Source organism: Coregonus clupeaformis, chromosome 15 (genome assembly GCF_020615455.1).
Source record: "Coregonus clupeaformis isolate EN_2021a chromosome 15, ASM2061545v1, whole genome shotgun sequence".
Lineage (NCBI taxonomy): Eukaryota > Metazoa > Chordata > Actinopteri > Salmoniformes > Salmonidae > Coregonus > Coregonus clupeaformis.
In genome coordinates, this window is record NC_059206.1 from 47,854,386 (window position 1) to 47,869,057 (window position 14,672).

The following is a 14,672-nucleotide window of genomic DNA, read 5'->3' on the forward strand; positions in this document are numbered from 1 at the left end:
CTTTGTAAGTAGGAAAACCTGCAAAATCGGCAGTGTATCAAATGCTTGTTCTCCCCACTGTATTTGTACTGTTTCACACATGTACAAGTGTGTATTTTACGCATTTTGTGTGAAATGGAAATGTGTTTTTTGCATATCCCAACACCCTCAGAGAGTGGGGTCATGGCCAGGGTCAGCCATTATCAACAGCAACCCTGGAGCAATTACCGGTTATTGGTCCAACACTCTAACTGCTAGGCTACCTGCCACCTAATGATATTGATAATGCTCTCTGACAGTTAGTTACTTTCTGTATTTTCTGATTGTAGCCTATACATTACATATGAAGAGTTTAATTCCAAACCCTATATATCAATTTTCAGAAATGTTGGCAAATTAGCTTTTTTGGTTTAAAGAATTTATGAAAGAGATTAGTGTGTTTTCCCCCATTTAAACTACAGTGGGGGAAAAAAGTATTTAGTCAGCCACCAATTGTGCAAGTTCTCCCACTTAAAAAGATGAGAGAGGCCAGTAATTTTCATCATAGGTACACGTCAACTATGACAGACAAATTGAGGAAAAAAAATCCAGAAAATCACATTGTAGGATTTTTAATGAATTTATTTGCAAATTATGGTGGAAAATAAGTATTTGGTCACCTACAAACAAGCAAGATTTCTGGCTCTCACAGACCTGTAACTTCTTCTTTAAGAGGCCTGGTCTGTCCTCCACTCGTTACCTGTATTAATGGCACCTGTTTGAACTTGTTATCAGTATAAAAGACACCTGTGCACAACCTCAAACAGTCACACTCCAAACTCCACTATGGCCAAGACCAAAGAGCTGTCAAAGGACACCAGAAACAAAATTGTAGACCTGCACCAGGCTGGGAAGACTGAATCTGCAATAGGTAAGCAGCTTGGTTTGAAGAAATCAACTGTGGGAGCAATTATTAGGAAATGGAAGACATACAAGACCACTGATAATCTCCCTCGATCTGGGGCTCCACGCAAGATCTCACCCCGTGGGGTCAAAATGATCACAAGAACGGTGAGCAAAAATCCCAGAACCACACGGGAGGACCTAGTGAATGACCTGCAGAGAGCTGGGACCAAAGTAACAAAGCCTACCATCAGTAACACACTACGCTGCCAGGGACTCAAATCCTGCAGTGCGAGACGTGTCCCCCTGCTTAAGCCAGTACATGTCCAGGCCCGTCTGAAGTTTGCTAGAGTGCATTTGGATGATCCAGAAGAGGATTGGGAGAATGTCATATGGTCAGATGAAACCAAAATAGAACTTTTTGGTAAAAACTCAACTCGTCGTGTTTGGAGGACAAAGAATGCTGAGTTGCATCCAAAGAACACCATACCTACTGTGAAGCATGGGGGTGGAAACATCATGCTTTGGGGCTGTTTTTCTGCAAAGGGACCAGGACGACTGATCCGTGTAAAGGAAAGAATGAATGGGGCCATGTATCGTGAGATTTTGAGTGAAAACCTCCTTCCATCAGCAAGGGCATTGAAGATGAAACGTGGCTGGGTCTTTCAGCATGACAATGATCCCAAACACACCGCCCGGCAATGAAGGAGTGGCTTCGTAAGAAGCATTTCAAGGTCCTGGAGTGGCCTAGCCAGTCTCCAGATCTCAACCCCATATAAAATCTTTGGAGGGAGTTGAAAGTCCGTGTTGCCCAGCGACAGCCCCAAAACATCACTGAGATCTGCATGGAGGAATGGGCCAAAATACCAGCAACAGTGTGTGAAAAACTTGTGAAGACTTACAGAAAACGTTTGACCTGTGTCATTGCCAACAAAGGGTATATAACAAAGTATTGAGAAACTTTTGTTATTGACCAAATACTTATTTTCCACCATAATTTGCAAATAAATTCATTAAAAATCCTACAATGTGATTTTCTGGATTTTTTTCCCTCATTTTGTCTGTCATAGTTGACGTGTACCTATGATGAAAATTACAGGCCTCTCTCATCTTTTAAGTGGGAGAACTTGCACAATTGGTGGCTGACTAAATACCTTTTTTCCCCACTGTAAATGTAATCGAAAATGTAATCCCCAAAAGTAATTATTTATCATGAGAGGGCCATAAACAATAACTAGTAATGCTGCATACTCCAAGAAAGGTTCAAATCTCACCTTTCTGGTAACAATAGTTATAAATTGCTGAGGTGTAGTTACTTTTGAGGACACAAACTCAAGTACACAGTACAAATATGATGCAAATATGAAATATTTTATATGATGTATTTCCTATTCAACAAAACTATGAATAAGGCTTGAAGTTACTTATATGCTTTCTAAATATAGTATAATCAGATTATAAAACGACTAACTATAAGATTTCACCTTCCTTATAACTGTAAAATACATATTTGTATGTTTAGTGTTAGAGAAAATTTGCATATTTTCTAAAGGTCTCTCTTGATCAAAACGTCTGCTCCCATCGCTGTGAACGTCTCACATAGCTCTAGCTTGCTTCCTGAACTTGTTAGGAACTCACCTTTCCTCTCATACTAATCTTGTCAATCTATGACAAACAGAAAGTGTATTTTGTTTAAAATCTATTAATTATTTTAGATTAATGGCCATAAATCGATCTCTGAATGTGCTACAGTGATAAACACTCTCCTGCTGTGCTACGATGTAAGGATTGCAGGCATGTGCTGTGGCTGTGATGTAGGGTTCAGCCAGGAGTTGATGGACAATCGGAAGAGCTAATTAAATGGTAAGAGGGACATCCCAGCTTCAAGTGGTTTCAGATTTCACATCCTACATCACACTCAGAAAATATACTGTTGTGTCTGTGGGAACCAGGGCAATCACTCAATGCAAGCCAGTTCGATCTACGCTGTCCACAGATTTAAAGCAAAAATGTTGGTCGGAACCGGTACCAGAACTTCAGATCTAAGAGGTTTTTAATCATGGGGTTGTTAAATGACAGATATGTATTTGTTTGAAATCTATCACTAGATGGTTTCATTTCAGAGAGACAAACAATCCTATTTTGTTGGAAATTGCTATATATCCGCCTCACTCTCAGAGAAAGTACTGCTAGGTTTGATAAAAATATAATTTTTTATAAAGAACTATACAAATGAATAATTTGTGACATCAATATTTAAAAAATAATTAATACATGAATATGAGATCTGTATGTAAAATACACAGGATGCGAACGTTACATTCCAGTTAAACAATGGATATATAGTGTTTTGCAACAAACCCCATTTTAATACACATCTAAAATCTATTAATTAAAAATCTGAGTACATCAAGGTACCCATAAGCATTCATTTCTGATGAAAAAACACAAATATGAAAAACTGGTCTATCTAGCATTTTTGAAGTAAACTGTTCATGTACTTTTACACATTCTAAATACAGCATTCACAGTATACACATGGCCATTATACTTTTGCCAGTTATAGATGTATGACCTCTGACTAAATATATGAGTACCATCACGTGGAGGGGGGCAAGGGAGACATACAGGCATCGTGCCAATTCAAACAAACACACAAGGGTTATCTCTCCAGCTCCCATCTCACCATTTCCTTCCATCGGCTCCATGTGTATCCTGCTCTGCTCCGGTCCAGTCTGGCAGGATATGGTAACATGTTAATGACCATAGAGATCCTATTAAATTCTTATTTAATTAAGTATTCTAATTCCTAATTCTTTGTTACTGACACACCTGACAAAACAAAACATTATCTCTCTCGCTCGCAGACATGTGAGAGAGATTGCAGTGGATTAATGCAGGGTGTAGAGGAAGTGTGTTCTTACTGCCAGCCTGCCTTTCTGCCTCCCCTGGACCAGCCCAAACATCCATGGAATGTGTGAAAAGCATCTGACTTTCCAGGGACATTCTCTCCTTCTTTGCTCCTTCTCTCTACCTCTCTTCCTTCTCTAAGCTACTCTCTGCTTGTGTTTGTTCCCTGAATATTTTTTTTGATTTAATGACCTATTTATACCAAATTCTTCTTACACTGAAGAAGAAGAAGAAGAAGGCAATTATGCGGAAAATGTTCTTCAATAGAATACTACTGTAGTGGCTTCATTATGATTCACACGTTTTATCAGGCCAGGAGAACCACGTGACCACCCAAAAGTCAAACAAAGAGAGGCACACCCTGATACCATAAATAATTAGCATTGTATGGGAATGCCAAGTTGGCAAAGGGTTGAGAATGCAGAACTCACTACCAAACAATGAAAAGCAACACACATACACACACACATAAACACAGGCATACATTCTAACAACTTTTTCACATCTTTGGAAGCCTGCCTAAACTCAACTTAATTTGAGAAGTAAAAGTATTTACAGTAACAGAAACTGCTATGTCAGGGGCTTGGGGCTGTTCCCCAACCCCTCCTCCTACTACCCCCCACTTCCCTCCCAGAGGACTATAGGGTATGAGAATAGCGGGAACCAGGTTACCGAGATTTACTGAGATTAAATCTGAACTAAATGGCTAGGGCCATTCGCCCCAGAAATGTGTGGGAACTTGCAGGTGCCTTGGTGGAAGAGTGGGGTAACATCTCACAGCAAGAACTGGCAAATCTGGTGCAGTCCATGAGGAGGAGATGCACTGCAGTACTTAATGCAGCTGGTGGCCACACCAGATACTGACTGTTACTTTTGATCCCCCCTTTGTTCAGGGACATTTCTGTTAGTCACATGTCTGTGGAACTTGTTCAGTTTATGTCTCAGTTGTTGAATCTTGTTATGTTCATACAAATATTTACACATTAAGTTTGCTGAAAATAAACGCAGTTGACAGTGAGAGGACGTTTCTTTTTTTGCTTGAGTTTATGTATTGGATAACAGCACAATCATTTGGGCTTTTTTGAGCTTTGGCTTATAAAATGTCTTTAATGTAGGCTCATAAAATATATTTAATGTATGGCTCATCTGGCTCAGGTAGCATCAGGCTTGAATGTTCATGCCGATCAAAGCTCTAATCAAATGCTTTAGAATGCAACTTCCACTTTTGGCGTGAAATACCAAATTTAAAAAGTGATTTATTCTTTTGATGGAACATTTGTAAAATACCAGGAAAATATTCAACCGTTATGAGAACACTATACTGTACTGTATATTGTATACTATCACTGGTAGGAAACAGAAACCTACAGTCTCAGAAAATACCCATATTCTACAACATTTTGACCTACAAGTTTTTGAACATACATCTACTTAAAATCAGACTTATATTCAAAGACGAGTAAAAAACAAACAAAGGAGTCAAAATGTCTGCTACTGTACCTTCACTGGTCATTAGATGCTTCATACAATGTTTTCACAATGTTTAAGTTGATTGATTGTTTCTAATCATTAACACATTTTCTGAAATTCTGCTACCATGGACTAAGATAGACTTTATCTCAATAGGAAAACCTAGTAAAAGAGGTTGTTTCACTACAAATTGAAGCGATCATGTGTGATCGTTAGTGGCTTTACTCTGTTTGTAATGGCAACTTTAGCCAGCTGGTAAGTGGGGTGGAAACTATTGATCCAGAGCTGACATTTCCCCAGTTTACCCTCTAATTCACCATTAAATACACACTCATTTGACTCCCATGTAGGTACTTGTATTAATGCAATCAACAAGCAACTGATAAGCTAGGGGTTTATTTGACAGTTTGAACACGTGAGAGAGGAAATTAAGATAAAGAACAACGCTTATATTAAATACTTAGGATGCTTAATAACTACAAACGACAAATAGCTAAAGATAACTTTATTCCATTACTCAACAATATGAAAGCAGATCTAATTAAATGGAATTATCTTCTATTAAATATTACTAGTAGAATAAACCTCTTTAGAATGGCTTGGCTTTATTACCCCACCAAAGACATTCTTTAAAAAAGTATACTTGGTCTTAACAGACTTTACATGGGCAAATAAAATTACATCTTCCTAAGTCTGAGGGTGGTTTTAACCTTCCAGACTTGGAAACTCGCTACCCAAGGCTTTTACTTGCAACATATTCCACTAAAGAGGAACTATGGCTACATATTGAAGATGCCATGTTCATCCCCAGAAAATTTTTTACGTGTCTATTTTCAAAGGAGAATAATAAGTCACATAATAAGTCGCATGGACTCACTCTGTGTGCAATAATAGTGATTAACATGATTTATGAATGACTACCTCATCTCTGTACCCCACACATACAGATAATTGTAAGGTCCCTCAGTCGAGCAGTGAATTTCACACACAGATTCAGCCACAAAGACCAGGGAGGTTTTACAATGCCTCGCAAAGAAGGGCACCTATTGGTAGATGGGTCAAAATAAAAAAGAGCTGACATTGAATATTCCTTTGAGCATGGTGAAGTTATTAATTACACTTTGGATGGTGTGTCAGTACACCCAGTCAGTTGCCAGAAAGGAAGGAAACTGCTCAGGGATTTCACCATGAGGGCAATGGTGACTTTAAAACAGTTACAGAGTTTAATAGCTGTGATAGGAGAAAACTGTGGATGGATCAACAACATTGTAGTTACTCCACAATACTAACCTAATTGACAGAGTTAAATTAAGGAAGCCTGTACAGAATAAACATGTTCCAAAACATGCATCCTGTTTACAACAAGCCACTAAAGTAATACTACAAGAAATGTGGCAAAGCAATTAACTTTTTGTCCTTAATAAAAAAAAATATGTTTGGGGCAAATCCAAAAACAACACATTACTGAGTACGACTCTCCATATTTTCAAGCATTGTTGTGGCTGCATCATGTTATGGGTATGCTTGTAATCTTTAAGGACTGGGGAGTTTTTCAGGATAAAAAAAATCAACAGAATGGAGCTAAGCACAGGCAAAATCCTAGAGGAAAAACGTGCTCAGTCTGCTTTCCACCAGACACTGGGAGATGAATTCACCTTTCAGCAGGACAATAACCTAAAACAAAAGGCCAAATCTACACTGGAGTTGCTTACCAAGAAGACAGTGAATGTTCCTGAGTGGGTGAGTTACAGTTTTGACTTAAATCTACTTGAAAATCTATGGCAAGACTTGAAAATAGTTGTCTAGCAATGATCAACAACCAATTTGACAGAGCTTGAAGAATTTTGAAAATAATAATGGGCAAATATTGTACATTCAATGTGAGCAAAGCTCTTAGAGACTTACCCAGAAACACTCACAGATTCTAACATGTATTGACTCAGGGGTGTGAATACTTATGTAAATCAGATATCTAAAAATATATATAATTCCACTTTGACATTATGGGGTATTGTGTGTAGGCCAGTGACACAAAATCTCAATGTAATCCATTTTAAATTCAGGCTGTAACACAACAAAATCTGGAAAATGTCAAGGGATGTGAATACTTTCTGAATGCAGTGTACATAGTCATCATACCCTGGTTTTCACATGCTTTCACCCTAGGAGCCGAGGCTATACCCTGGTTACCCTAATCCATATTACATAAAGGTCAGACTATCACAAACATTCCCCACTTCAAGTCTCAAGTTGCAAAACAAGAGTATAACCCTAACATAGATACCCAAGTCTATCTCATCCAGCATTCCACTATCTCATCCAACATTCCACTTAATTGAGTTTCTGACATAATCAACTCAAAGAAAAACCCATTAATAACCAATCATCCATTTATTTAAGCTTTTCCAGAGGAGGGAATATTTTGCTGTGACTTCATAGCCTTGACCAAGAGTCTCTGTTTCTCCTGTAATTTATCCTCAAGACACTGGATAAGGACCGGGTCAACTTTGGGATCCACCTTATTGGCGAACCAGCTGCCGTAGTTCAGGAGCCAGCGCAGCTCCCCCGCCCCATAGATACACACACTGCGGACGTGTTTCCCTGTGCATGATGGGTAAAGCGGTCCCTCCAGGTAGTTCCACTTCACCAGCCTGGTCTTACTCATCAGGTCTGTGACGTCGGCCTGGGCCCGGGGCAACTCGCCCGGCACGCCCGGCACCCGTGTCAGCGTGGCCCAGAAGTGTTCGTCTGGGGAGTAGGTGTCTTTTGACCACACTAGGAAGTCCCTGGCCAGCGCAGACGTGTTCACATAAGTGACGAACTCCCGCGAGAGCACGAAGTACGCGCTGCCGATGAACATCTGGATGCCGTGCGGCGGAGGCCCCTTGGCCTTGTTGGTTTTTACCGGCAGTTGGTGGTACTCGAATGATGTGTTCTGCAGCTCGTGGTGGAAGGAGAAACGCTGCTTCTTGTATTCGCTGGGGCGACTTGTCTCCACCATGTTACCCCCCCGGAGCTTCTTCAGGTCAGCCACCAGCTCTATGTTGGAGCGCAGGGGAAAGTCCTGACCGCACAGGTTGATGACATACCTCCACTTGACCTCTGACCCTATGAGGTCAGACAGGCAGTTGAGGTCAGCACTGAGGCGGCTGATGCTGGCATACTTCACTGCCTCCAGCTTAGAGGCGATGAAGACGTTGGGCAGACAGCGAGCCAAACCCTCCATGGACTCTCTGAACAGTTCTGATGACTTCAGGTCGTAGTGGATACAGTAGATGTTGTTAGGGGTGTAGATGGCCCTGAGGATCTTCTCCACCATGGAGGCAGACTTGTGGACCACCAGTGAGTAGGCCAGGGGGAAGGCCTGCTCCTCCTCAGACACCTGGACAGCCCCATAGCCCCGGGAGTCGAGGTATCGCGGGCAGTTAGAGGTCAGGTTGACCAAGCTCTTGTCCTGCTCCTCCACCACCGCCTGTTTTCTGATGACCAGCGACTTCCCCAACTCGGCCGGTTCCATGTCGTAGATGGCATTGCAGTCAATATTGTAGCGGTGGAGCAGCTCAACGTCATGGTGGCCTGCAGTAGTCCCATAGGTTTCAATGGTAATGCTGTATTTAACAGTGACCTTCAGGCAGAGCAGCAGCAAGGCACAGATCACCAGCAGCAACGATAAAGAATAAATGAAATGCTTCTTCCACAGTCTGCTTGAAAAGGCACATCTTAATTTCATTCTGTGGTGATGCAAAAGAACAATAGATAGAAACAAAGGTCAGTTCATGCATGTGTGACGACCCTCCCACTCTGCCGAATTCTTTCTCTCTGCTCTTGTTTTCCTTAATAGGATGTTGGTGGGCAGAGCTGGGAGGGTCATCAGTGAAATGGGACATACCTGGGCTCTGGTTATTTCTTTAGCTCTGCGTTGTCTCCCTCTTTGTTACAGGCTACGAGCCGGTTCGTAACACATGCACTCACATTTACGTCATTTAGCAGACGCTCTTATCCAGAGCGACTTACAGGAGCAATTAGGGTTAAGTGCCTTGCTCAAGGGCACATCGACAGATTTTTCACCTAGTCGGCTCGGGGATTAGAACCAGCGACCTTTCGGTTACTGGCACAACGCTCTTAACCACTAAGCTACCTGCCGCCCCAGGTATGCAAACTGAAGAAAAAAAATTAAGGATTTAACTGAATAAACATTTGTACAATATGTTTGATAACCATGCTCTACTAGTTATTTGCTCTGTTGCTTAAACTCCTTAAATGTTGGGCTAAATATATATTCCTGTAAAAAAAAAAAATCACCTTGCTCAGGAAATGATGTGGAGGTCTCTGGGAACGTCCTGAGAAGATTACTTGTTCTAAAACCCGAGCCTGGAGAGTTAAAATGTACAGTAAGGTCAGAAATTATTGGCACACTTGATAAAGATGAGAAAAAAGACTGTATCAAATCAATAATACAAATACTGAGCTATATTGTATGCAAAAAAATAGATTTAGTTAACAAGTAATACAAATTAAAACATCTCAAAGAGATAGGGGTAACAATTATTTGCATCCCTGTTTTCAATACTCCAGCACCCTCCTCTTTTGAGGGTAACAACACTGAGCCTTTTTCTGAAACGTTTTATGAGATTGGAGAACACATTGGGAGGGATCTTCCCAGCAAACAGGGGACATCTTAAGGACAATGTTCCCATTAGGTCCCTTTAAGGGTTTCGGCTGGACGTTATTCCACTGACATTCTGAGAACGTTCTAGGAACAAAACATGACATTCAACTCGGGACCATAAGAGGACGTTCAGTACAGGTCCTGGTTTGGTCGCAGTATAACGTTATAATATATTTTGATGTTCTTTAGGGATCGTTCAGAAAAGGTTCCTATTTGGTTCTGAAAGGATGTTATCCATGGGACATTCAATGACCACAAGGGGACGTTTCATGATGGTCAATAGGACGGTCGCATGATGGTCCCAAGGGAACGTTCTCTTAGGGACCTTTTGTCTAGTTCCCTAAAGTTACCTGGATGTCACTGAGGACCATGTCAGGACTTTTTCGCACATTCTCAGGAATTTCATTTTTACTAGTCATTAGGATGTATGATGGTCCCAAGGGAACGTCCCTGCAAAGAAAAAGTAGTCATTAGAACGTCCCCGGAACATCACAATGGTTGCCTAAAGTGGTCAGGTCGGTGTGTCATGGTCCCCTGGAGGTTTTGTCTAGTTCCCGGTTTGTCCCGGGGATGTCCACGGGGATGTTTTTAGGACATTCTTGGGACGTTGTGTCATTGTCCCCTAGAGGTTTTGTCTAGTTCCCGGTTTGTCCCGGGGACGTCCACAGGGATGTTTTTAGGACATTCTTGGGAAGTTGTGTCATGGTCCCATGGAGGTTTTTGTCACCTTATGTCCCAAACCATTATAAGTAGTAATGAAATGAGTGTTTTAAGGTTAGTGATACGCTGTTAATCTAAAACAGTCTAAATTCAATTACATTTTAGCAGACGCTCTTATCCAGAGCGATTTACAGTTTTAGTGAGTGCATACATTTTCTCATACTGGCCCCCTGTGGGAATCGAACCCACAACCCTGGCATTGCAAGCACCATGCTCTACCAACTGAGCTACACAGGGGGCTAGTATGATATTAATCAATGACAATATGATTACATTTGACATGATCACTTAGTACTGACTTTTCAATATGACTTCACCAGGAATTTGAACTCACAACCTCCGGATTTGGGGTATGCTGAACTTTCTGCTGCGCTGCAAAGTCAGAAGTCTGCTACAGTACACATTCATTACCTATAATACATGTCTGCACTTACCAAAATAGTGCCTGCTGCACTGCTATTTTAGTTATCAGTTAATTTGACTATCAGATTACATGAAATTAGAGTGTGCGTGTGTTAGCAGCAAAGGGGGGAGAGTGGAGGCTGTTATAGCAGCAAAGGGGGGACCAACTCCATATTCAGTGGTGTAAAGTACTTAAGTAAAAATATGTTAAACTACTACTTAAGACGTTTTTTGGGGTATCTGTACTTTACTTTACTATTTATATTTTTGACTACTTTTACTTTTACTTCACTACATTCCTAAAGAAAATAATTTACTTTTTACCCCATACATTTTCCCTGACACCCAAAAGTACTCATTACATTTTGAAGGCTTAGCAGGCCATGAAAAGGGTCCAATTCACATGCTTATCAAGAGAACATCCCTGGTCATCCCTACTGCCTCTGATCTGGCAGACTCACTAAACACACATGCTTCATTTGTAAATTATGTCTGAGTGTTGGAGTGTGCCCCTGGCTTTCTGTAAATTATTATTTATTTTTTAAAGAAAATTGTGCCATCTTGTTTAATATAAGGAATTTTAAATGATTTTTACTTTCACTTTCACTTTTAATACTTAAGTATATTTAAAACCAAATCCTTTTAGACTTTTACTCAAGTAGTATTTTACTGGGTGACTTTCATTTTTACTTGAGACATTTTCTATTAAGGTATCTTTACTTTTACTCAAGTATGACAATTGAGTACTTTTTTCACCACTGCCTATATGTTGGTTATATGTATATCTATAAAGTTATTGTACTGTATATGGTCTGCCTGCACAGCAAGTAGCCTACATCCCTTTGAGGATAAATACAGTTTATTGAATTGAGTTTAATTGAGAAGTAACACTTCCTAGCAATGACTCGAATTTTCAAATGGGATAGATTTCTCACGTCGAATGTTCTGTTCTGAAGAATAATGAATCACTCCATGTGCTCTGCATTTCAAGCTCTGGTAAAAACTATAAACTCATTTAATTGTGAATTACAAGATTACACGTTTTTTATTATTACTTTTCTCTTTGCATACAGGTATAACTTACATAACTTGTTGGAATTCTTTATCTTCAATTTCTGTTGACCAAGGTCAAATCAAAAGTATTTGCCACTGTACTTTTCATCAATTTCTCGAAAGTGTTATTCCACAGTCAGATTGTTGTTCGCTGCATGGTAAACTCCTCTGATACCCCACCATTGTGTTGTTAATTGCAGAGCTCCGTCTGTCTTCGGTTAATTCCCATCATGTTAAAATTATCCGTTATCGCTCTCTTTACGCTTGGACTCTGACAGCCGCGCGGGGTGAAGTTTCCTTTTCACTGCAGCAATGGAGAGAGAGAGAGAGAGAGAGAGAGAGAGAGAGAGAGAGAGAGAGAGCGGTGTTAATGTACCACAAGAGTTGAGGACCAGTGAAGTCAGATTCCCTCCCTCTCGCAAAGATTGCGTCCCCTTTTGAGGAAGACTACTGATTAAATATTTTATTATTATATATATATTTTTGTGTTAAAAAATGTAACGTTAAAATACCTATCACATTACACATTTAGTAATGACATAATGCATTAGAAACTCCATGCACAGTGTCACGTTCGTTGAATGACGGGTCAGACCAAGGCGCAGCGTGATATGCGTACATGTTTATTGAACTTAACAAACACACAACAAAACAACAACGGAAACGAAACGTGACGTCCTAAGGTAGACTACACAACTAACCGTACCAGGAACAAGATCCCACAACTAGACAGTGCCAATAGGCTGCTTAAGTATGGTCCCCAATCAGAGACAACGAGAGACAGCTGCCTCTGATTGGGAAACACACCGGCAGTGGCGGCTCCTGAAAAAATTCTCAGGAGGGGCAATTTTTCTGATGATTTAGGTGACCTACACACATTTAAAAAAAGATATGTCCAGCAACAACATGAAGACAGGGGCAGCATATAAGTCAATACCAGAAGCATTTATTGACTGATCTCAAAAGTGTTGGCTTACCAGGGTTGGTGGAGCCCTCAGTTTCATCTTTGCCTCGCAAAGCTAACTCAAACACTCCGCAAAACTTCACACACTGGATTAGCCGGCTGAGGATGTGGCGGTTCTTGCTAATGTCGTAGTAAATATATTTGTTATAGTGAATATGGAATATGATATGTTGAGTAAAATGTTGTGCTAAGATCTATTTAGGTCAGGAGCTGGTTATAAGTTCTGTTCCTATCCAATAACAATGGACAAAAGGGTCCTATCTTGTCAGCCTTGTCAGCAGGTGGCCAAGGACAACACCCACGCCATAGGCCTCTCAGTTCTTCCAACTCACGAGTTCTTGCTCTGAGGACACACACACACACAAACACACACACACACACATCATCACTGTTAAACACACACACACACACACACATCATCGCTGTTAAACACACACACACACACACACACAAAAATCCCCTCTCTTAGGCTGAACATTTGAAGACAGAGAACCCGACTCAGAGCCAATGCAACAGTGACAGTAGCCTGCAGGGGACCTCGCCCAACTCATCAGGACCAATCAGAAGATCAGAACTACTAGATTGAACCTACTTCATTTATTGCATAAAATGTCTGCACACAATGTTTCGGGGCTCTCTTCAGATAATAATAATAATAATAATAATAATAATAATATGCCATTTAGCAGACGCTTTTATCCAAAGCGACTTACAGTCATGCGTGCATACATTTTTGTGTATGGGTGGTCCCGGGGATCGAACCCACTACCTTGGCGTTACAAGCACCATGCTCTACCAGCTGAGCTACAGAAAGTGGATACTCATGGATGCGCATTGCAATTGTAAAATGTCAACACAATTGGAGACACCACGTCATTTTTGGAGACATGTTATTGACAGTAAACTATTGTAGATGCGACTGCTAACTAAATAAAACATTTTAGCTGGCTAGCTAATCATCTTAGCTAAATGTGGGGCAAACAATTCAGTTATTTACCGTTAATTTGAGGGATTGGGGTGAAAGAAATCGAGTTACATAGTGATACTTTACGATATACTGTATTGACAATATCGCAATATTTTAGCGCTAGTTGGCTGTACCTGCACCAAAACACCATTATTGTTCCTTCATAGCTTGTTCTCAATCTTTTCACATTGGGAGCAAATTTGTTTTCAGCACTTTTATTTCCATGACTGATCAAAACTCGTTCTCATGGCTTTCTGATCCCTCTGCAACAGACATATGGTGCGCAATAAAATCACAGTATCGAATCGCAATACGTATAGAATCATGAGACTCGCAATGCTGATGCATATATCTTATCGTGAGGTTCCTGGCAATTCCCAGCCCAAGTTCATTTGCCACAACAAATCTCTTCGCTAGCAAACGCGATGTCTTCTCCAAAACGGCAATGTGTCTCCAGCAATGTTTACTTTTTTGACGTTCTATGGCATCTCCACTTTCCAAGCATATATGACCACATGTAATATTTTGGTAAGTGATGCAAATAGTGAACTATGTAGGGCCAGGATGTAAAATATATGTAGCTGCAGCAATTTCTCTTATCTGATATGGTAAGTAATGGGGCTTAATTTATAGCTCCCTAAGAGTTTGACGAACGG

The 14,672-nt window shown here is 40.5% G+C and overlaps 1 protein-coding gene across 1 annotated transcript; it reads right to left on the reverse strand.

Moving 5' to 3' along the window:
- Window positions 1–7,293: 7,293 nt before the first annotated feature.
- LOC121583404 (beta-1,3-galactosyl-O-glycosyl-glycoprotein beta-1,6-N-acetylglucosaminyltransferase 4) lies at window positions 7,294–12,364 on the reverse strand. Its single transcript, XM_041899582.1, has 3 exons — window positions 12,117–12,364; window positions 9,544–9,612; window positions 7,294–8,972 (listed from the first exon to the last, which is right to left on the reverse strand). Exon 3 carries the CDS (start codon window positions 8,969–8,971, stop codon window positions 7,637–7,639), a length of 1,335 nt encoding a protein of 444 aa, XP_041755516.1. The 5' UTR covers window position 8,972; window positions 9,544–9,612; window positions 12,117–12,364; the 3' UTR covers window positions 7,294–7,636.
- Between the last annotated feature and the right edge of the window lie 2,308 nt (window positions 12,365–14,672).

What these genes read in the sequence shown, in the direction of transcription:
- LOC121583404 (XM_041899582.1), bottom strand. Translation starts at nt 8,971, where the DNA reads ATGAAATTAAGATGTGCCTTTTCAAGCAGACTGTGGAAGAAGCATTTC.